The sequence below is a fragment of the Mugil cephalus genome, chromosome 1, assembly GCF_022458985.1.
Source record: "Mugil cephalus isolate CIBA_MC_2020 chromosome 1, CIBA_Mcephalus_1.1, whole genome shotgun sequence".
In the NCBI taxonomy this organism is placed as follows: Eukaryota; Metazoa; Chordata; class Actinopteri; order Mugiliformes; family Mugilidae; genus Mugil; species Mugil cephalus.
The window spans coordinates 36822398-36844777 of record NC_061770.1 but is presented as its reverse complement, the minus strand read 5'-3'; the positions used below and the strand labels follow the sequence as shown (position 1 = coordinate 36844777).

The 22380-nt window shown below is 42.2% G+C and overlaps 1 protein-coding gene across 2 annotated transcripts in view; it reads left to right on the top strand.

Moving 5' to 3' along the window:
- Window positions 1–22380, top strand: part of nlgn2a (neuroligin 2a) — a 198940-nt gene that overhangs the window by 113513 nt on the left and 63047 nt on the right. For both annotated transcript variants that reach the window (XM_047583844.1, XM_047583836.1), the window contains one exon: window positions 14973–15122. In XM_047583844.1, coding sequence (XP_047439800.1) covers window positions 14973–15122 — 150 coding nt within the window. The remainder of the gene's footprint in view (window positions 1–14972; window positions 15123–22380) is intronic.

The window sequence follows — 22380 nt, the reverse complement described above, 5'->3', positions numbered from 1 at the left end:
TTTACATTCAGATAACCAGCAACCTGGGAAACATAATGTCACTCACGATGGAATATGGAAAAAAACGACTGAAATTACACGCGTTATGTGCAAATCTTGAACTCAGCATCTCAGGGAAAGGTTCACTGTCAGAAATCTTCATGCAATTACCTACTGTATCTGCTCAAAGGCACTATAGCATGTTGTATGGTAGTATTAATTAATAACCAATTTCCTCAGACCAATGCAAAGAAATATAGACAAAACTTGTGGTGAAATGAGAGTTACTAATGTAACTATGGTTCTATGAATTCCAGATCTCTGGTGGTCCGGAAGAATTAAATGCAATCTATGAACCATCCGAGAAAGAACTGAAGTGAAAACTGTAGACTTACAGTCTAAAAACAAAAGAAGCCAAGTGAAGGACAAACATGCATCATAGCTGGTGTCTTTTGCTCGCTGGTGCGAAGGGTGAAAGTATTCAGTTATGCAGCTAAATGCAATTACAGGTTTGTGGAATTGTAGCTAGCAAAGCAAAATTAGTACCATACATCATCCCAAGAGATAGTTGAGACTCTAGGTGAACACTTCCAATTGTATGTTCATATATATATATATATATATATATATATATATATATATATTCACAGAAATGTGAGTACAGTGAATCAGTGTTGGAAAACCAATCACAGTAGACAGTTCTGGAGCAGAAGTAGAATTTGCCACCATCAGATTAACGGCCAGGACAGACACGACGAGATAAGTGGCTGCTGATAATCCACACACCCACTGGGGTGACATGAGGCACAAACAGGAAGATCTCCATGCATGTGAAACTGTTTGATTACAGATTAACAGCTGCACACACTTTCACATGAGTACACACATAACTCCCTGTGGTGAAGCGTGGCTAGGCTGCTGGCAGATCTCTGAGATTGCAGCTCAAACCGCAGGGTGCACACACTCATATACTGCACTGACATAAACAGTAGGAGAGATGAATCATGAGCCCTACCGCGCACACATGCAGTTCTGCTGATGCATGTTGTGCTAAGTTGCTGTGTCGAGTTACAAAAGTTCCACTCGGTTTGACCAGCCGCTGCTCTTTTCAGGGTATGTCGTCTCTTTCTCACTTTGTACCACTGTGTGTTTGTGTGTTTTCCCCCGGATTGTATTGTTACTGTCAGAGGAGCATTCCAATTAAGGAGGTATTGTTATGTATGAGATGGAGAGCGGTGCGTAGTGACAGAGCTGACAGCATTACTTAATGGGAGCGCTGGTGTCTGAATGGACATGACAGCGGACACTCTCTGCACCCAATTTATTGTTTCTCTGCTCCTTAGTGCTGGAAGTCGCAAGTCGAACAAAAAAGAAATCCACTCACAAGGTAGTATACTCCACTCTTCTGCATATCATAAAATATCGCTTGCATCTTGTGGTCTCTTATAGACAAACGCTAATTGTTTAGGTAACATTAATAAGTGAATTTGGGGCCATGGATTGTGAGGTTTGCATCAGGTTTTTGTGGCCAGTAATAATATTCAAAAAGTAAACCGTTTCATGTAGGTTTCTAAAAGTTAAACTTTCCTGTATTTTGAGCAAATTTGCCAAGTGAAATCTTTAAGTGTTGGTGTGATATGTGTGTTTGTATGTAAAAACTCAGAGTACATCTCTAAAGGGGGGAATGACCAAGCCAACTCCTGCAATCCAGTCAATGAGGCCTCGCAGCAACACACACTCATATTCATTCAGTCCCAATTAGACCCCAGACATGCCGTTCTACCAGGGCTGCATCGGCCCCAGTAATGGCCAGATCGTTATAGGAGAGAGGAAAGTGGTGAGGGCAGAGAGGCCGAGAGAGACTGAGGTGGACCGGGGATAATGAGAGGTTACTTGAGGACAGACGAGGAGAGAGGTGAACAGGAGCTTTGGAGCGTGGTTGATTACATTTTATTTATAAACATATACACAAATTCAAAACCATTCACATTTATGTACTTGCATTCTTGTGTAAGAGGTCTAGCGTGTAACTAATTCATGATTCCCTGAGAAAGTGAAGCTAATGTAATAACCGCTGGCATACGCAGCATAAAAAAAACATGATGTTTCTGTCTTTTGGTGATACATAATACTTAAATGTGCTTTTTTCAGAGTAGATTCAATCACAAGGCCCAACCTAATTAACTTACTTTAGCGTATTTGTTTTCATAATACTGTGTATAAAAAAAAAAAAAAGAAGAACAAAAGTTCACCCAAACAAAACATGCTAGAAGTTCAAGCAAATGAGTAAGCCTATAAATATGTGATTGTCTTTAGATAGTGAAGCAGTAAGAGAGTAGGTTAGTCAGTGGGTATGCAGGTCAGTCTTGTAGCAATAAGGGATCAGGGTAGGGCTGGGTATTGGCAAGGACTTCACGATACATATCACGTATCGCGATACTTGAGTCACGATACGATACATTATTGCGATATTATGATATTGCGATATATTACAATATTCTACATAGTTCACTGAGAAATTTTTAAATGCAGCTTAAAATACAAGTTGTGTACACTCACTCACCACTTTATTAGGTACACCTGTTCAATTGCTTGTTAACACAAATAGCTAATCAGCCAGTCACATGACTGCAATTCAGTGCATTTAGGCATGTAGAGGTGATCAAGACAACATGCTGAATTTCGAACCGAGCATCAGAATGAGGAAGAAATTGGATTTTTAGTGACTTTGAACTTGGTATGGTTGTTGGTGTCAGCATGCTGCTCTGAGTGTTTCAGAAACTGCTGATCTACTGGGATTTTCACACACAACCATCTCTAGGGTTTACAGAGAATGGTCCAAAAAAGAGAAAAGAGCGGCAGTTGTGTGGATAAAAATGTCTTGTTGATGTGAGAGGTCAGAGGAGAATGGGCAGACTGGTTGGAGATGATAGAAAGGCAACAGTAACTCAAATAACCGCTGGTTATAACCAAGGAATGTAGAATACCATCTCTGAATGCACAACACGTCCAACCTTGAAGAAGATGGGCTACAGCAGTAGAAGACCACACCGGGGGCCACTACTGTCAGATAAGAAAAGGAAACTGAGACTATAGTTCACACAGGCTCAACAACATTGGACAATAGAAGATTGAAGATTTTAATTAATGTTTTTCCCTACCCTAATTCAGTGTCAATTTGAAGGAATCATGAGATAGGGATGACTTTAAGGAGTTAGGGTAGTATTTTGGCAAGAAGAAGGCAAGATAAGGAGATAAGAAGTAAGGAACTAGTGTAGTCTTGTAGCAGTAACGTAGCCTTGGAGCAGTAATGATGCCGTGTAGTCATGTAGCAGTAAAGACAGAGCTTGGTCTTGAAGCAATGCAGATTTACAATAGTATTTAAGCAATAAGGACATGGTCTAGTCTTGATGCAGTAGAAAGGTAAAGTGGTCTTGCAGCAGTGAGGAGTTTGGATGCAGGGTAGCATTGAAAACATAAGAGTGTAGAGTGATCTTGAAGCAATAAGGAGGTAGGGTAGCTTGAAGCGGTGATGATGTAGCAGTAAGGTTGTAAGTGGTGTTGAAGATATTAGGAGGCAGGGCTTCCTTTATTAAGCAGCAAGTAGTTAGCGTAGTATTGCAGCATTTAAATAGTCTTCAAGGAAGTCTTCAAGGAATTGTGCAGTTTTTAAGCAGTTAAGACATAAACTGGTCTTGAAGCAAGACTCTTAAAGTCTTGAAGGGCTGCCTTTAAAGCAGAAGAACTTGTAAACATCGTGAAGCAACCTAAACAGGTCAGAGGAGTGTATTCAGGCAATAGATGGTTAGGACAGTCAAGGTCTTTAAGCACTCAAGAACAGAAGAAAAGAATATTCTACAAAAACATACCTGACAGTATTATACAGGAATAGAAGCTGTTATGTACATTAAAACGTTAGGATATTTTCTACATAGTAAGAAATAAGAGTTGTCCTTAAGCAGTGAGGAGTCCGGGTCGTTTTAATTAGTGGCAGTGTAGTTCCTTTCTTATTAATCAATAATGTGTTAAGTTGTTATTTGATGAATAAGTAACTAGAGATGTCACTGTTTAACTCTTGGTTATTGCATGGTACTTTAAACAAAACCTTTATCTCTGTCAAACACATAGATAAAAAAAATAATGCTGGTATTATGGTTCCAGTGAAGAATAAAAAAGATAAGGGAAAGAAAAATGAAAGCAAAATGAGGAAGAAGATGAGAAGGGTCACCACAAGTTCAAAAGGCTTAAGGCTAGAAAATGAGGGATGTGGAAAATGGCTGGGAAGAGGACTGAAACGAGGGGAAGCGAGAGAAGCAGCAGTGGGAAAACGAGGACAATGGTTGTGTTTGTGCCGCCTTTGTCACTGTGGCGTTTTGGAGGATAGAAAGGGCCGCCTGTGTGTATTCGCTTCCCCCCGTCCACTCAATTTGTGGAATTGATCCGCTCCCTAATAGTGAGCCAAACAAAAAAGTCACACTAATCCAACCTCTATTTATAACCCAGATCGGAGCGAGGAGTGGGAGAGAGATATAATTGAACAACAGAAGTGCTCCAAAAGCATATGATGGATAAATTACAAAAAAAAAAAGATATAGGAAGAGAAACAAAGAAAGACTAGTCAGAGCGATTTGAATAAAAACAAGAAGCTTGAACATGCCGGGCTTCAAACCGAGGTAAGAGAGAGGTTACAAATAGACTCTTCTAGTGAGAGGCTAGAGGCCAGCTTGAGATTTAGACAGTCGGAGAAAGGGCGGAAGATGAAAAGAAAGAGGGCATCGCAGAGGAAATGAAGATCAGAAAACAAGTTGAGAAGATGAGAGGGGCCAGCATAGAGGCTGCTGGAGGATGACAGGGGAGAGAAAGAATATGAGATGGCTCGAGCTACAGGAAGAAGAAAGAGCGATGGATGGACCTGGAGAGAAAATTAGGCAGGAGTACTTGTGGATTTGGAGATGTTATTGAGTCTAATAAGAGCATGTTGTTGCAAGACAGACCAGGGCGGCTGTTCTTATTCCCAGCTGTCAGGCTCATCTTTTCTCTCATGCTCGCTCTGCTCCTTTTTACCTCGCCTGCACTTAATCTGCTGAGGGAAAAAGAGGCCTTGTTGCCTGATTTGGTGAAGGGAGAGTGGCTGCAGGAGGTGTTGAGCTCAGATCACAAACCAGTAAAGGGAGTCGATGCTCAGCAGATTGAAACAAGTTTTTCTTTTCTTTGGGACACGTTGGCGGTTTTTGCACTTCATGACATTGTGTGGTGTCTATGGAAATTGTCCTACGGTGCTGGATAGGTTTCACAGATGCCACAGAGCGAGCGCCGTTCGCTTATTTTTGGCCTGTAGACTCTGTTGGTCTGATCTTTGGGAGCATATTGAACCGTGAGGTGGGTGTTTGCTTGCTGTCGCCGGCAGTGAAGTCGGTGTAGACAGAGTACAAACAGTTCAGCAGGCAGGATCATCCAAACTTCATGCTGGTCCCCACAGCCCCAGTGTTATAAGCTCAGGCAGACAGATTGAACAGAGACGGCAGGGTGTGTGTGTATGTGTGTTTCCTCCATCTGTGCACAGCATCATGGGCAAGCGTTTAGCTTTTTCTGGCCTTTTTATAACTGTCAGTGCCATAAAATGATATCACATTTAACCCCATTTGAAACATTAGAAAATCTTTCTGACCCGTAGTGTAGATTTATTGTCCACATGAGTGTGTTTAATTCTTTTTCACAAACGGTAAAGTGGTGCACAAATGCACTCATTTATTTAATGGTTTCAAATTAGGCAGCAAAATAGGTGTTTCAGTACTGCTAAATAACCCTGATTACTTATGAAAATGTAATAACTTCATAAAAGGCAATGTAGTTAATCTTCACATTACAGTTGATGACATTTCATCATCAGATATTGCAGTCAAACAACATCAGGGTGTTAAAAGGCTCACAGCAGACCAGCTTCGACCTTTAAATGGAAAAAATTCATTGCTTTCTCCGTCCTTGTTTCCTTCTTCTGTTTGCTCATTGAGATGGATTTTTTTGAACAACATATGCGATCTCTTGCATGCAGCACAAAGGACAAGATTGAATCGGTTCATTCCTTGTATTTTTCGAATCAAACATAAAATGAATGTTAAAAAAATAATGCAGTGTGGCTTACAAATGAAATGCTGCACGTCTTAGATCTGGGCCATAACGGATCTGAAACTGCTCACTCCAACGTGATCACAGCCTCTGTGCGATTATTTTGCTCCATTGTCACCAAGCAACTCACTCAACAGTCCATATGTATCTGTGACCTTTCACTTCACATGAAACCCAAACATGTCTGTGTTTGCAACTACTACTCTAGTGCGTAGGTCTCCTACGTCGTATAGACATATCGTGCCTATTGTTACAACTCCTGTCTGGAAGCAGCAGTGTGCCTTCTTATCATATAGGTATTCCATCAAACATGTTGTGTAGTAAGTGCGCAACACTGTCCACAGAACATCGATAAATGCCAGAACCCGCACTCAATGCTCAGTGCTCCATTTTCGATTTGATTATTTCCGAGTTCTTAAGATATAGTTTTCCTGCAAATTTATGATCAAACAAAACTGTTTGCAAGGGTACATTGTTGAGGGCATGTCAGAACTTTGTGTCAGCTGTTTTGTCTCAATTTCCCTCTAACAAAACCAAACCAAGGTGAAATTGCAAGATCTTGTCACTTTTAAGAGTGATAAAAATGAGATCTAAACATTAAATATGCACTGCATCTACTGTTGTAAAGACATAGACAAGTAATAGACCAAGATGTAGTCAAGTATAAAATTAGGTATTGATATTTATGCTTGTTGCCAGGAAGCTGAAGCTCTAGCTGATGATTGTTCTATGAACATGGGGCAAAGTAATCAGATAACAACGTGCGCAATGCTTCCAACTGTGCTCAAGAGACAGGAAGTCGGTGCCGTTAATAACACATCATCTCTTGTGTCTATTTTAAGTTGATTTTCTCCCACTGCATTGACGTTAAATGAAATGACTGGAAAATCTAACATTTATACCAGTAAATGAATCAAGGCAAAGGCCGTTGAGACACATGGGTTTGACCATGTGTCTCTATGCAGTCTCCACAGCCTTTGCCTTGAGCCACTGTGCTCCAGCAATTAAGCTTTAGCCCCGCTCTGGTGTTAGCTCTGCTTCTCTCTACCATCTCATCACATCTCATTCCTCATGTGGCTCCACCTCCAGCCACCCTCTGGCTCATTAGCCTCCCACTGACCTCCCATTGACCCACATATATGCACACAGACACTCACGTTTCCTTTGAGACAGATAGCGACACAGTTAAGTGGCGACAGCACACTTTCTTTCTGTCTGTCTTTATTTATTTTCTGAATGCAGATCACTTCAGGTTGCTCACGATTCGCCCACAGTTGGTTTTCTGTTTACAATATAAGATCCTCGGTGCCTACTGCCTTTACTTTTGATTACAATCGCTCACCTTCAAACCGACATTCATGCAGCTCCATGAATAATATCTGACAGCTAATATAAATCTAGCTGTGTGTTCTCAGTGTGTGTGTGTGTATTTCTGCATACTTAGTAGATGCCCGATTGGTTATTCTGAGTCGTCTCGTCTTTTTTTTTTTTTTTTTTTTTTTTAGCCTCACTTTCAGATAAGCCGAGAATAACATTTACAAGGACTGTTATGACACAGCTAGTCTGCAGTTGTCAGAAAGCAGGATAAGGTGCATACAAGCAGCTGCATCAGATTTCTTTTGGAGCACACTTTCTCAAACAGGCTTCACTAAGGATTTAGAAATTGCGATATAATGATCACATGCACAGAAATTAAAAGTAATGAGAGGAAAGCTGTGTTTCAGAACATATTTCGCCACATGCATTGGCGATGTGTGTGACAAATCTACATATATCTTAAGCAGCTTGACCTGCACATTGAAGATAAGCTTTTTGTGATTATTCCAGTGTGTCATGACTATAATTACAGGCCTCAAATATATCCCCTGCATTACACTGTGGCAATATTTTCCGCTCTCTCTAACCTTTCTGTTAATTGGGCTACTAGTGCAAACGGCCTCTGTGTGTTTGCACAAATGACAGTTCATCATTTGCTGTGAGCAATTTCCTTATTATTACAGTTTGGAGCCTAAGTGTGAAAGGTCAATATTTATCTCTGGCTCATGTTCTTGTGCACACTTTCCTCGCTGGCCTGTCCATATTAATGTAAATGGAGTCAAGCCTACATGTAAAAAAAAAGAGGAAAGAAAATTAAATTGTAATTTGTTGAAGGTATAACGCTCTACGGGATGCGCTGTACCCTCTCGAGTTATCGTTTCACCTTGATTCAATATCTTTTTAATTATACCTCCATGTAAGAAGACGGCCTTACACTCTCATCTCTCCACGCTCAGTTTAACATATGGCAAGATGGTATCTCAGCAGCCTTCTGCTCAGTTAAGAAGTAATATGTGCTTTTTAAACACTGTATGCTCCATATTTAACATTCACACATGCCTTCGCCATTGTAGAGGAAAGTCAGAATGTGGTTTAGGTACATTACTGGTTTAGCCGCATTTGTCATTTTTTATTTATTTATTTATTTTTTAAATCTATTGCTAAAATATTAATGTCGACTTAAAAGTTTAAAGTCTTGGCTCTCTGTGTTTTTTCTCTGGGTGTTTACATACAGCAAACTTCTGTCTCTATCAAATCTGAACCCGACAGTAGCAATGTGCGGGTTGATACTGAAATATCGATACTTATACAGAATATGAGGCATTTATGACGAGGAGGAGAGAACAGGGTCAGAATTAAGATGCAGGTTTCCATTTTATAGTAGTTCTCAGTAGTTAAACAATCATTTATTTTCTGTCTTATTTATTTTACTTATTTCTTTTTTAAGTTGTATGATTGTATCCTTCGTTTGGATTTTTTTGTTGTTGTGTTAGCTCGGTTATATAGTAAATGAGGATGCTACTTCAGTATACTTCCAAGTCTAAAATAAATAAATAAATTAATCTGATGTCTCATATTTTTTATGAAGCTATGATTTGAAATAAACTACTTTTTTTAGGTTTACCAGACACATTAGGGTGTATCGGTATCACATCGGTTATCGCCGATACCAGCCTGAATTTTCCTCAGTATCGTAAATAAGGAAATTGGTGGCATCGAACATCACTGCCCGACAGTGACATAGACACAGTGCAGCAGTCCACCCACCGTCCTTGTGACAAATCAGTCCGTTGATAACAGAAACGGAGGGCTGCGTCTTGTCAGTAGACCAGAGGGCGGTGTCTCCGAGGGCAGTGGTGGGCGGTGTGTTAAACTGGAACGCTCAACACAAGTTTGGGCCTAATCGTCTCATTGTCTCCGTTCTGCTTGAAAGGATCAACAACCATGCTAAGCTCCTTGGGGTGCCGGCCCTCAGCTGCTCTCTGCCATCTTACTTTGTCTTTGTTGTTGCTGCAGTTTGTGTTTAAGGAGTTGAAACAATTTTGTCCAGCAGCGTTGCTTGGCTCGTTCATCATTCTGAATGTGGTTTTAAAGTCTTGAAGTCATTTACGTTTCTTAACAGTAATAATTCACATCTGTTTGTTCTCGGTTCACCTGGAACACGTATTCTAATCATTAATAAATGTCAGAAGTAAAAAAAAATTGTCACACCAAACCGACGTCAAAGAACTACCGGCAACTAATGCAATCTGTAATTGTCACAACACATTGCCTGCGTTTGGGCCAAAAAGTTGCACTTCAACACACCACAAGGACTAAAGCCAACAGCCAGCTGACATATACGTTCTGTACCTGTGTAAAAAGGAAATTACTATTCCAGGATACTAGAAGGGCCACCAGCAAAGGAAAACGTGAGGAGCTGCACACTATAGTTCAAAGCTGGCCTCTCCTGAAATGTGCTGGTCATTTGGTTCTAGATGAGCATGATTTGTATATTTATATTAAGACAAATGTATAAATCTAGAAAAGACTCCTGTCTGGCTCTTGAACTTTGTGGTTCATTCAACTTAGTCACATCCAAGCTGACAACAGAGGTCTGACTAGTGCTAATGGTGCAGGACTCTCACATCCAAACATCAGCTTGGTGTGTCATGGCCAGCTTGGTGTAACAGCAGCATCACTGATTTGCTGTAACACTGAACATACAGCCGGCCGCGATCAGTGGAGATGATATAAATTCAATGCATTTCCAAGCAGTGATGCTCGACAACATCCATGCATCATTTCATCTCTTGAGTACATAACCATTTGAATCACTTGTGGAAATGGAAGCCACTGACGACGAAAACTACTGCATAAAGTGGAAAATACAAAAATGCTGTTGAAATGATGAATAGAAATGGTGATAGCTTTGCAATTGTAGTCTACGCTCACTGGACTCTCTGAATGAAAACAAGCGATTGAAACTACATGTTCCGCTGTAACACTGTCATCCTAATTTTCTGCCTCAGATTGTATGTGGGCTATTTGTACAGCACACATTTCAGCATTTCAAACTACTAGAGATGCCGAAGTTAAGGACCAGCTCTCAACAGCGATAGGTATATTCTGGACATCGTCTGTCCTTGTTTTGGAGTGTTGCAATAATAATAACCTAATGAGACCTGAGCTTTTGTTTGGTATGCATTTTCACTTTCTCCATTTCATTAAGAAGTATAAAAACTAAGCATCAAACTGGATTTGAAAAAAAAAAAATGTCCTCATGTGTGGACATGGGGATTATTTCTCTCAATATTATGATAAAGTCAACAATATGTAACAAAATATGAAAAATGTTCATTTTTATGTCTGAACATGGCTGTTCCCAATGTCCTCAGTCGAGTACTTGCTAATTAGCAAAGTATTTCCCAGTCCCGTTTCGATAAAAGGATGTGATTAATTTGCTTTAATCCCACGATAACTTCAAACTTATGCGATTAATCGCGATTAATCGATAAAATTTGAAATCGATTTAATTTGTCAGACTTGGTTAACAATAATTGTCCTACAAACTAGTAAAGATAACTATCAGATAAATACGCATGACGTATGTTACTTCTATCACTATAAAATCAATATTCTCATAGTACAAGTTCTACGGGAAGATATTATTTACACAATTTCTTAGTGCAGATGAATCAGCCATTCACAATGGTTATGTCAACCTGTTCTGTAATGCTGCTCCCTTTAATTCCTTTTAAACATAAATAAATAAACACAAATCTGTGCCATGTCACAAGAAAGCCCCTCCCTCTACAGAATGAGTTCATGCGTGTGCTGGAGTATTTACCATCTGCCCATAATCAAGCGTAGGATGTCTAGGATTTATCGAGGCTTGTATATTGCGGAAACTGTCCCATTTCCCCCAGCTGCCTCCATGTTACAGAACGCTGCGTTGTCATGCAGTGCTTGTTTTGTTCGTCTGTAGTCAAACAAAATAACTCATGAAACAAATCATGCAAATATTATACGTACACCGCAGGTTTTCCCAGTAGAGCCGGTGAACTGATTTAGCACCTTCATGCAGAAAACAATTGATTGAAGCTCAGGGTTTTTTTTGTTGTTGTTTGTAAAAATAAAAAATAAAAAAAAACAGAAAACCTGAGGCTTGGAACCGAACCACCCGCCCCTCTCTGGCATGACATGCTAAACTTTGTGGTAGGAGAGTTGTGGTACAAACATGAAAAAGCCAGAGGCAGAAAGAGAGACATAGAGCCTGAGAGAGGACAGGAGGAGAAGAAGAGAGCTTGTAGCCCCCGAGGGCCTTAGTCCTATCTGTCACTGTGCCACAAGGATTCGCCCTGTAACTGATCCGTGGACAGTCTACAGGTCAACGGTGACAGCCTGCTTGCTGTGCATGTTTGGTCGGGCCCGTCGCTGCATCTGCATCCTGTCTCCCATGATGCCAGCGCCCGTCAGTCTCCGGTCTCCTGTTGGAGGAAGTGCGTCCGTGGCCGTGCGCTAGCTAACGAAATCGCACACAGGTGGAGGCGAGGCGTCGTCGGGCGTCACGGGGGGGGGGGGTTTTCGAGACGCACGGGAGTAATATGTTGCCACAGCAACAGTCAATGAGACTCCCGACGTCCACGTGAGCGCGGCTCGTGTGATGGGGAGAGGAGAGGCAGTTGCCATAGCGACCCTCCGTTGCAGCTGCCTGTAAATTCCTGCCTCCCCGGTGTGCGAGGGCGCGTGCCTGACGGATGCGCCGGCTTAAGCGCCGCGGCCGCGTATACGCATGTGATACCCTGGTGGTTCGCGGGTGCACGGGGTGTGTCTCCAGCGCCAAACATTTCATGCATGTTTCAGCAAGTGTTTCACATACCAAATTTGTGCACATATATAATATATAACCAGGTTTCAAAGGGAGCGCGACAGCCTCCGTCTCTCTTCCGTTCTATAGCAGATGCCGTGGCCGTTATTTATGTGCTTGTTCTGCGCTGCTGCTCTCTCATGTCCCCAGGCCTACACACACACACACACACACAGACACACTCAGGCGTACACACTAGCCAACAGGGGCTGTCACGGTGCCATGCTTCTAAGTCTTGTGTGCCATATGCTACCGTGGGCTCCTGGCAGGCAGGAGCATCGTTGCTCACAGTCAGCTGGGGGGACGGGGTTCAAAGGCCAACGAGGGCCCATCAGGGACCATCCTGCAGGCGTGCGCAGCGCCGCCGGAGTGGGCGCCTGTCGAAAGCTCTCGTCGCTGAAATCGGCCTGAGAGTGACGCCCACAATTTATTTATTCATTTATCATAACTTCAAAATGAACTCCCCTCAGATATCTGTGATCGGGAGGTGTTACATCGAATGCTCTACTTATTTTTAAGTAAACATTTGTTAAGCTGAAAACACTTTTAAGCCTATTGAAGCGAAAAGCTCATAAATGATTCCCTCCACTGTATTCTTACAAGACTTTACATCTTTATATGAAACTTTCCTCTTTTTTTTCTTTTTTTTTTTGTTACCTCAAGGCAGGACCTACTAACTATTTGTGCCACCACCAAACGATAGCATCCCAGCGCTGTGTTTTCCCCCGGATTCCCTGCGGGGGAATTGACCTAGAAATAGTTTGACATAGCTGTCCCCGCGGCTCGGTGGGAGTTTGCGTTTATGGGAGTTCCAAGGTGCAAAATAAAACGAGGAAATTATGGAAATCCATTGCAGATATGATATATCAGGAGCGAGTGGCCCTGGATCCTCTGTTGTTTTTCAGAGGGGAGCACAGACATCAGCTCTACTCCTTAACTTTAATATGTCTCCTCTTGTCATATGGGTTTTTTTTTTTACCTCCTGCAGAGTGTGCTTGCTGGGCCCAGTTGCTTTCAGTGTGTTTACTGTGTTGTTAAAACATCTCATCTTGGTTGCAGCAGACATCTCTTTGGTGCTGAACTTTAACATCAAACCAACATAAGAGCTCTTGTGCACACAGTAGTTTGTACATTCTCAGTGTTAAACTAATTGTCTGCCTTCAGTTTTCTGCTTCGGTTCAGTACATAAACTAGCTTGCTTGTGCACTTAGTTTGGGACTGAATCAGTGGCTATGTTTACATAGTAGTGCTCTCATAGTTGGAGTTGTAGCCTAGTTAGAGCTGCATTGAGTCCATTCTTTTGGCTGTTGGGTTTCTGGGAGGGAAACTTGGCGATAGAAACAAGTTGTTAAAATTTCAACTTTTTGTAATCATGACTAAAGCTTGAATCTGCGTGGGCAGCGCCCTTGAAGATGCGGGTCCTTCTAGGTCATCGTCTTTTGCTGAATGAATTCTGTGTTGTCAATAAATCATGGAGTCTGAAGTGTGGTCGCGGTAAATGATTTTACTAACCAGTAGAAGAAAGGAAGCAGAAACAAACAAGCAGGAAAAAAAAAAAGAAAAATAAAAACACTCAAAACTTGAACCCTCCTACCCCTCTGGATTAACTGCAGCAGTTGCTCCTGGACTTCTTTACAAATAACTGGCTTTCTACAGCAATAGATGAATGTTCTGGAGCGTATTGTGTATAGTGTTTGTCATGGCTTTGTGTTGCAATAATACTGACATACATTTACATAAAGCAAGCGTATTAAACTTAGACAGACTTTATTGATCCTCAAGGGAAATCGCTTTGTCACAGTCGGCCATAAAAAACACTCATGAAAACCACTAGTAAAAATAAAAAATGGGGATAAGATAGTTTAAAAGAAATAAAATAAAATAAATATAAGTAAAAATAAAATAATACTAATAATAATATAAATTAATATTAAAGTAAAAATTAATTATGTTTAAATTAAATTAAATTGTAGAAAAAATACTTAATTTTAAAAAAACATATATATACTATATATATATGGAGGATAAGCAAAAAAATTGAAAAATATCAGATGTTCAAGCAAGTGCAAATATGAAGCTGTGATCAATGTGGACAGTTTCTTTCAAAATGTGGATCCATCTTGGTCTTCTTTGCTTTTTTGTTTTATTGAATGAGTTCAGTTAATATTGCCAATAAAGAGAAAAATACAGCTTGCAGGAACGCTTTCATATACATGATTGATACAAGTTAGATCCTCGATCGATGTTTTGGATCATGTTAACAAATATATCTTATGAGTTTGAGTTGAAGATGTATTGACCGCATGAGTACAGCCATTGTTCTGGGCCTTGGTGTGAATTAAAGGCAGTGAGAGACAGGTTAGATCTTATATGCAGCACTAAACGGTGGTATTCTTAACACTTTAATCATTAGGAAAACACCTGATTAGAATCGGGCTGTGGTTTCTGTTGGTGCTGCAATCGTTGCCTGAAATCTAAACTACCTTTGTTAAAAGCTGACACCCAGCTGCAGGGAACCCTGCTCCGATACAGTGCTGTGTTTTCATCCAGCCGAGCGATTCTGTTGTTTCTTCAACATATAATATGATGTTGCACGTTGTGTGATTAAAGAGAACATGAGAGGGGTAAATATGGTTATTGACTTTTCTTGCTTTTATGCTCTCTTTTCCCTCCTTTCTCCTTTCTCTGTGTTTGTGAATAGATATCCGTGACCGCAGGAAGAAGCCCGTGATGCTGTTCATCCACGGAGGCTCCTACATGGAGGGCACTGGGAACATGTTTGACGCCAGTGTACTCGCGGCCTACGGCAACGTGATTGTGGTGACCATGAACTACCGGCTTGGCGTGCTCGGTGAGTGGCTTCCATGCTTTCTCTGTGTTGATAAAATTACTCAATTTACCCATATTCTTAAGGATTAACCTAGAAACACGCACATTTCAACCTGTGCAAGTGAAATATTTTAGGAGGAGGTTGGTGGTGTGCACACTCTCATGAGTGAGCATGTTGAATAGGAGTCAAGAAACACCTGCCGTCATTTCAGGTGTTTCTGATTAACCCTAAATAAAGTTCAGCAGTTCTAGTAGACCTTTCCTCACATTTCCATACAGCAGAATCAACATCATGGTCAACAGAGACCTAGCAAGGCATCTGAATGATCTCATTATTAAAAAGGTATCAGTCAGGAGCGTATACCATTATATTCCATCATCAAGTGGAGAAAATACATCACAACAGTTTAATTACCGAGAACTGGACGTGGATGAGTACAAGAAAAATGGTCAGGGTAGGCTGCCAAGAGGCCTAGAATAACATTAAAGACGCTCACATATTCCTTATATGTCTGGGCTATGACGTAGGGTGGTAAGACGGAAGCCTTTTCTTCCGAAGAAAGTCATCCAAGTTGGATACATTTTGGAAAAAAAAGATTTCCCAAGAACATGTGGGAAAATGTGTTATGGTATGAGGAAACCAAGGTATGTTTGGCACAAAATCAATACTGCCCATCACCATGCCTACAGTGAAGCATGGTGGTGGCAGCATCATGCTTTGGGCCTGTTTTACTTCATGTGGAAATGGGGCCTTGGTTGAGGTGGTGGAGGAGATTATTAACACGTCCAAATACCAGCCAATGTTGGTGCAAAACCAGGTTATAGGTCATATTAAACGTGGAAAAAGTTCTCAAATGAGTGACTGTCCTTATTTTTTTACAGCACAAGAACCTGGCATTTACTATCGATGTGTAGACTATTTGTATCCACTGTGTGTGTGTGTGTGTGTGTGCACAGTTATTTGCGCATGTGAGTCAATTTCTATTGGCAGACTCTTCTTCTTTACCCCAATTGATTTAGTCAGCGATGGATGTCATCAATAGAATTCATCAATCTAATGACAACCAGTGCTCACTCTCACATGGATTTCCTTTGCTGATTATTTCCGTCTGAACCCTCTGATTGTGTAATTGTTTCTTTGAATGCCAGAGTTTTTTTTATTTTTATTTTTTTTGCAAAGCCCCTCACACTGCAGCCTCCCCCAGCGGAAAAGCTGTTGATTTATTTACTACGATATTTACACACATCAAAACAACAAACCGCCTGAATGAGGTTTAACAGGAGCGTTTTGTTTCTGTCTGAAACGACACTGTTGTCGATGCATTTTTTAAAAGACGTGCTCTGGTTTCAGTTTTGTTGGTGTAGTCCTCTTCTCGACTGTCACGGAAAATCATACCTACCAAAGTAAGAATACAGATAAATAGTAGCAAATCAAGTACCTAATATGTTGTGGGTGGTTTAAATATTAGCAGAAATTAATAATGAATGAAAATATATAATTACATTCTGTCAGATTTTTCCTCTTAATTTTTAATTTTTAATTAAAGACCCCTGTGTCACCTGTGACCCCTGGTAATGTAGAAATCCCTACAGTCCCTGTTGAATTTCACTTTATTCTGCTATTTCTTTATTTTTGAATGAATAAATATCATCACTTGAGCTTATAGATCTGAGGAAGACATACATTTTGGTGTGTGACCGGTTGATCATTTATGCAAGCGTTCCGAATCTGATGGCGTCAGAGGGCATCGCTTAGATTGAGATATAACACCACGATCATTTAAATAATTTAATTAGACGAAGTTGAAGGAATTGTGATTTCAGTTTTGTCCTGCTCACTGTCTGGGCCATTCTCATGGAGGCAGTATCTCAGAAATGTTTTCTCAAAGTAAGGTAGTTAAAGGTCAAAGGCCAAGCTTTGTTTTTTTTTGTTTTGTGTTTGTTTTTGTTTTTATATATATATATATATATATATATATATATTGGTATATATATATTGGTTAGACTTATCTGCTGATAGAAGATTATCTCATGTGTTTATGTTATTCTGTTCTGTTGTGTTGTCTTAGTTCGTCGCTGTGGTTGTAGAGCGTGTTTTTTGTCCTTGATGTCAGTGAATGCACCACAACACAGACGGCAGTTATGGTAGAGCTGCAAGTTTGCCGAGAGAGAGAGGCATTTTTATAAGTGTCAGACTGAGGGTGCTTATGGTTTTAAAAAATCGGAAGTCGTTCAGCCCCTAGCCTTTACATTAGACAGACTTGTTCCTTCCTTTCGTTTGCATATAACAGCCTTCATAAGAGGGAAGGCAAAGACGGGAAGAAACAAATTAGACAGCGATCTGGCATCTTTACTGACACTGAAATGCAGCACCCAATTCTTCATTTTAACTGCGTGGCCACATCCGGCACCTCCAACCTCTAGATGTCTATTTCACCGCTGTATAATTCATTCCACAAAGAGCGGGGGCTGTAGAAAGGATGGGCATTTACAAAGTGTTTTGGACCGAGAAAGGCTCGGTTATGATGCACTTGTGAGCTGTTACTACCAGACGCTTCGCGGTAGAAGCGAGGGACTTGGGGAAGTGGTTAAGGTGGCTTTGCGGGCCGAGAGTAGTGCACTGTAACCTGTCTGCTCGGGTCGCTGGGAGATCTGCCACAGTCTTCTCTGAGAAAAAAGGTTTTGTCTGCCACCTCAGCTCTCCAGCAAGGGCTTGTCATCCTTTCTCTGAAAATACACTTGACTTCCCTTTGTTACTCACCGCACTCTGTCTCACTCCACCGAGACCGAGTAATTTAGTGTGGAGGGGAGGAACATGCCTCTAAGGAGGCAGGTGCTAACTAAAGAAAACTAAGTACATTAGGTATTTCATTAGCCGAAGAGAGAGTGTGCTCCTGGAAGCTGTTTCCAAATAGGCTGCCTGCCTCTGATTTGTTTGCTTTCTCTCTTAAAGAATGTTGCCGTGTTGTTTCTCGGAGCACTTACACAGCCTTTACAGTGATGACAGCTTCTCATTTGCATGTATTAGTGTGTGCTTTTCAATGCATCTATGCTGCCTTTTTTGGCCAAGAGGATGACAAATCGCAAATTTAAAACCAGTGGGTGACACATATAGATATTGTTTTACATTATGACCACCTTTTCGAATATTGTGTAGGTCCCCTTTGTGCCTCCAAAAGACTTGTGACTCATCAAAAAATGATTATGGGCCTTCCGAGGGTGACTTGTGGTGTCCGGTTAACGGATTGTTGTTGGTGATCATGTTTTTAGAGTTGTTCCTAAAGCGTTTTTGTGTGTGTCAGGCTGAACTCCTTCTGGGGATGGCTGCTGCCATCAAAGAGTGTCATTGCTGTGGGGTATGGGGGCCTGGTCCGGTCTAGGTAGGTGGTACATGTCCAAGTAAAAACCACAAGAGTGCCAGGTCCAAAAGTTTCCCAGCAGAACACTGTATTTTCACAAGACGGTCAATGGCATTTACTTCAGTGGTTTTAATTTTGTGGCTCGAGGGAGTTAACATATCGGTTGCTGATCTCTTAACCAGTCAGTTTTTCCACCAAAGTGTATTTTACAGATGTAGTCAAAGGGATGCGTCGTGTATGTGAGTTGTTCTATGATATAAGTCACAGCTGCTCGTTTCCAAGGCAGAGATTCAAGATTAAAGCCGTGTTTATTGTCACTTTCATATACGTTACAGGAAACATGCAGAGGCGTGATATCATGTTTCTCATGGGCCCAGTGTGCTACATACCATATATGACGACAACACACATACAGTACACAGACATACAACTACATACAAAGAGATAATGTCACCTCTTGTGAAAGGTACATTTCCACTCCTTCTTTTTCACATCCACCTAACTACCCATCTCTCCAGCGCTCCGGTAGCACGTCTGCACTTCCTTCTTTCGGCACCCCGCCTGCGACACTCCCGTCACGTTCTTCGAGTCAAGGAGAAACCAAATTGCGAGGGAGACTTTGTCATTTGTATGCACGGAGGCGGCCGCGGCCGTCTCCCAAATATGAGAGCCATCCAGAGCAATTTGGTCATGATTGGGAGAAATGTGAGTAATCTCTCGCCCCCATGCATCCTATATGATGGATGGCATTTTGCTTTGACGGATGGAGTCGCGCGGGGGGGCGAAGGCGGAATGCCGGAGAGGCGTGCGCGCTTTTGAGGTGGCGGGCGTCGAGCGCCGAGCACGTGCAGCTGCGTGCGTTCATGCATATCAATTTCTGCTCGGTTGACACGCTGCGCGATGGTTTCTGCCGTGTTTGCGTTCTTGCTCCAGCAATCCGACATGCCCGTTTGGAAGGGCAGCGCGGGGACTGTTGATACGGAAGCTGAATGTAGTCATGTGAAATGCAAAGTCAACGCGGAGTGTGTGTGTTTCTGTTCGTCTGCAGACCAAATCTGTGCAACGTGCAGGAGGCAGTGCTTTTAATTTGCTCGGCGGAGCCGGAGTTTAATTTTGTGGCCTCGGTTTACGAAGCCTAGCGCCAATTACTTTGAGGGCTGCAAAGTTTTCCTCTGCCGTATGCTTTCAATTTAGCGGGATATTTAATTAGCCTGATCATATAAATGATTACAGCTGGAGTTGAATGCACTGCTGCTAATTAAGACTTAAAGCTGGTCTTTTAAAAACGCGCCTCGCCTGCACTGTATCTGGAGAGCACCGGAATGCAAAAGAAATTTCTCTGCTGCTGGACTCCAATCGGCGGCGGTTGCTGAATAATGAGCCTGTTTCACGTACAGTCGCCGTATTACCAGGGACGCAGCGCAACGAGTTGTGTGGCGAGTGTTCGCAGCGCTCGGCGGTTTCGGGTTCTGTCGTGCAGGACGCCGACGGGTCTCGTTTATTTAGCTTCTGGACTGTGGAGGAGTGAGCCGCTTCAGGCACAGGCTTCGCAATAAACCACTTGATCTTTAATTGTCAGTCTTTTCACAAGATTTTGTGAGAAAAATATAGAATATCACCGTTTTTTTTTTTTTATATATATATATATATCGGCAGCAAGGTTACAAAGGGCGCAGCTTGAGGAGGATTCTGTGGCTTCTGAGCGTCCTCCCTCTTCAAGTGTTCTTGAGCTCTCGAGCATGAAAACTACTATTCTGTAAGTGAACCTGACTTCTCTTTCTGAAGTTATGTTCCTTTGGCCCCTTTTTTGCCTTTTTTTAGTCATCGGTGGAGAGAGACGCGGAGTATTAGGTGAAAGAGATGAAATCTCTCACTGCTTTGAGGGACGTTTCTTCAGTTTATGGAGCGTCCACTCCCCCAGGTCAAAGACAGGCGCTTCACCTGAATGATGGGTTCGACTTCTGAAAACAATATGTTATTCTGATCAGAAAATGGCCTCGATACACCGATCAGCCACAACATTAAAACCACCGACAGGAGACGTAAATAACATCGACCATCTTGTGACAGTTCATTGTTCTGCTGGGAAACTTTTGGACCTGACATTCATTCATGTGGATGTTATTTGTACATGTAGCACCCACCTAGACCAGACCAGACACCCCCACCCAATAGAAACAACACTCCTTGATGGGTGCAGCCATCCCCAGCATAACACACACACACACACACAGTAACAGTTTAGGAACAACTTAAAGGGAACAGGGGAAAGTGGTGATATATATATTTTATTTTATTTTAGTTATTAGCACACAAGTAAAAGGAATCCTTATCAGATGAATAGCATAACAAAACATACAGTACATTAAGAAGAGAAAAGAGGTATTTAGAGGAGTGGAGAAGATAAAATTAAACATTGTGGAAGTGGTTGGATTACAAATTTCCAATAAAAGACGTATTGTTTGCTTCTTAAATGAATTAACGCTGGTACAGTTTCTAATGTGAGCTGGTAAGGAGTTCTAATTATGGGTACCCCTGTATGTAAGTAAGTGGTCCTAAAGAAATAAGGTATTGAAACACTGTATTTGCGAATTGCATATCTGGCTATCGAGAAAAACAATTTTATTTAGTTACGAAAGAGATTTTCATTCAACTGATTTTGTCAATAGTTGCAGAGTTTGTGGCATTTCTATCTGTGTGTGAAGACACGGTGTCCCTTTCTGAAATGTTTTTTTTTTTTGGGTGTGGTATTCCTACTGTATCTCCCCGTGCTATTTCCCGTCTTTCAGGCCTGAGCTCTCAGAGCTGCAGCTCCTGTCGTGCTTTGGACCTCCCTCGCACGTGGACTCATCTCGATGCACGACCTTCGTCGAAACAAAAGAGCAGAGAGACACTGAAAAACGTGCGTTTTTTTCAGTGTCTCTCTGCACGACGGGTCAGGACAGGGGACGGATACGGGTTTCTTACTGCTATATTATGCAGCTCTACTCTGTCTGTGACATAGCTACATACAGCCTCGCTGCCCTGTAACACTCCAGCACCTCGTGTCCTGCTTTCCTACCTATTTAAACCTCCTTTCCACAAACACTTAAACAAATTCTATACCGGTCCGCGCCCTGGGCCTTATCTGCAGCTCTCTGCACGCGTGGCAGAACCTACATGCGAGCGTTTAAGTGGAGCAGACAGGCAGCAAACGGCGGTATCAGAGGTTAGGCCAGATAAATCTCCATCTCTTTTCCGTTTGGGCCGATTGAGAGATGCGATCTTCTCTCATTTGAGCTCGGGGGCAGACGGACGCCGTGGCCCCCGTGGAAAACGTTAGCGCTGGGAAGGCCGGGCTCCGTCCGTGTGCTAACGTGGAAACGTACCTGCCTGCGGCCAGACAGGCGTGTTCGGAGGGGGAGGGCGGAGCAGCGGGACGTCTCCTCCTCCGGCGGGGTCTCCGCAGGGGAGTTTGTCAGGAGTTAAATATGTGATGAAGAGCGTCGCCGGGGCCGCCGATGCGCTTGACCTTGCCGCGGCCGCCTCGGCGACAGCGCCGCGCTTTACAGTACGTACGTCACCTCCACCCCAGCGAGCCTCTTCTGTTCCTCTGCTGCTGCAAAAAAATAAATAAATAAAAAATACGCGAGGGAAGGAGCAGAGGATGAAAGCGAGACGATGCATTCATGCAGACGTTAACAACGGTGATGAGAGCGGAGAGGTGGAACGTTAACAGCGCGAGGCTCGGAGCCGCGCTTTTGGTGCTTACGTCGACGTAGCGCGTAACACGCGCACAATATAGGGCGAGAGGTTTTGAGAGATGAGAGAAGTGACAGTGGGAGAGAGATGAGAGAGAGGCCAGAGAGCAGGAGGAAGGGGAGGGAAGAGGGGGGGGGGCTCCATTTGCCTGTGATGCTAAAAATAAAACTAGCGGAGCTG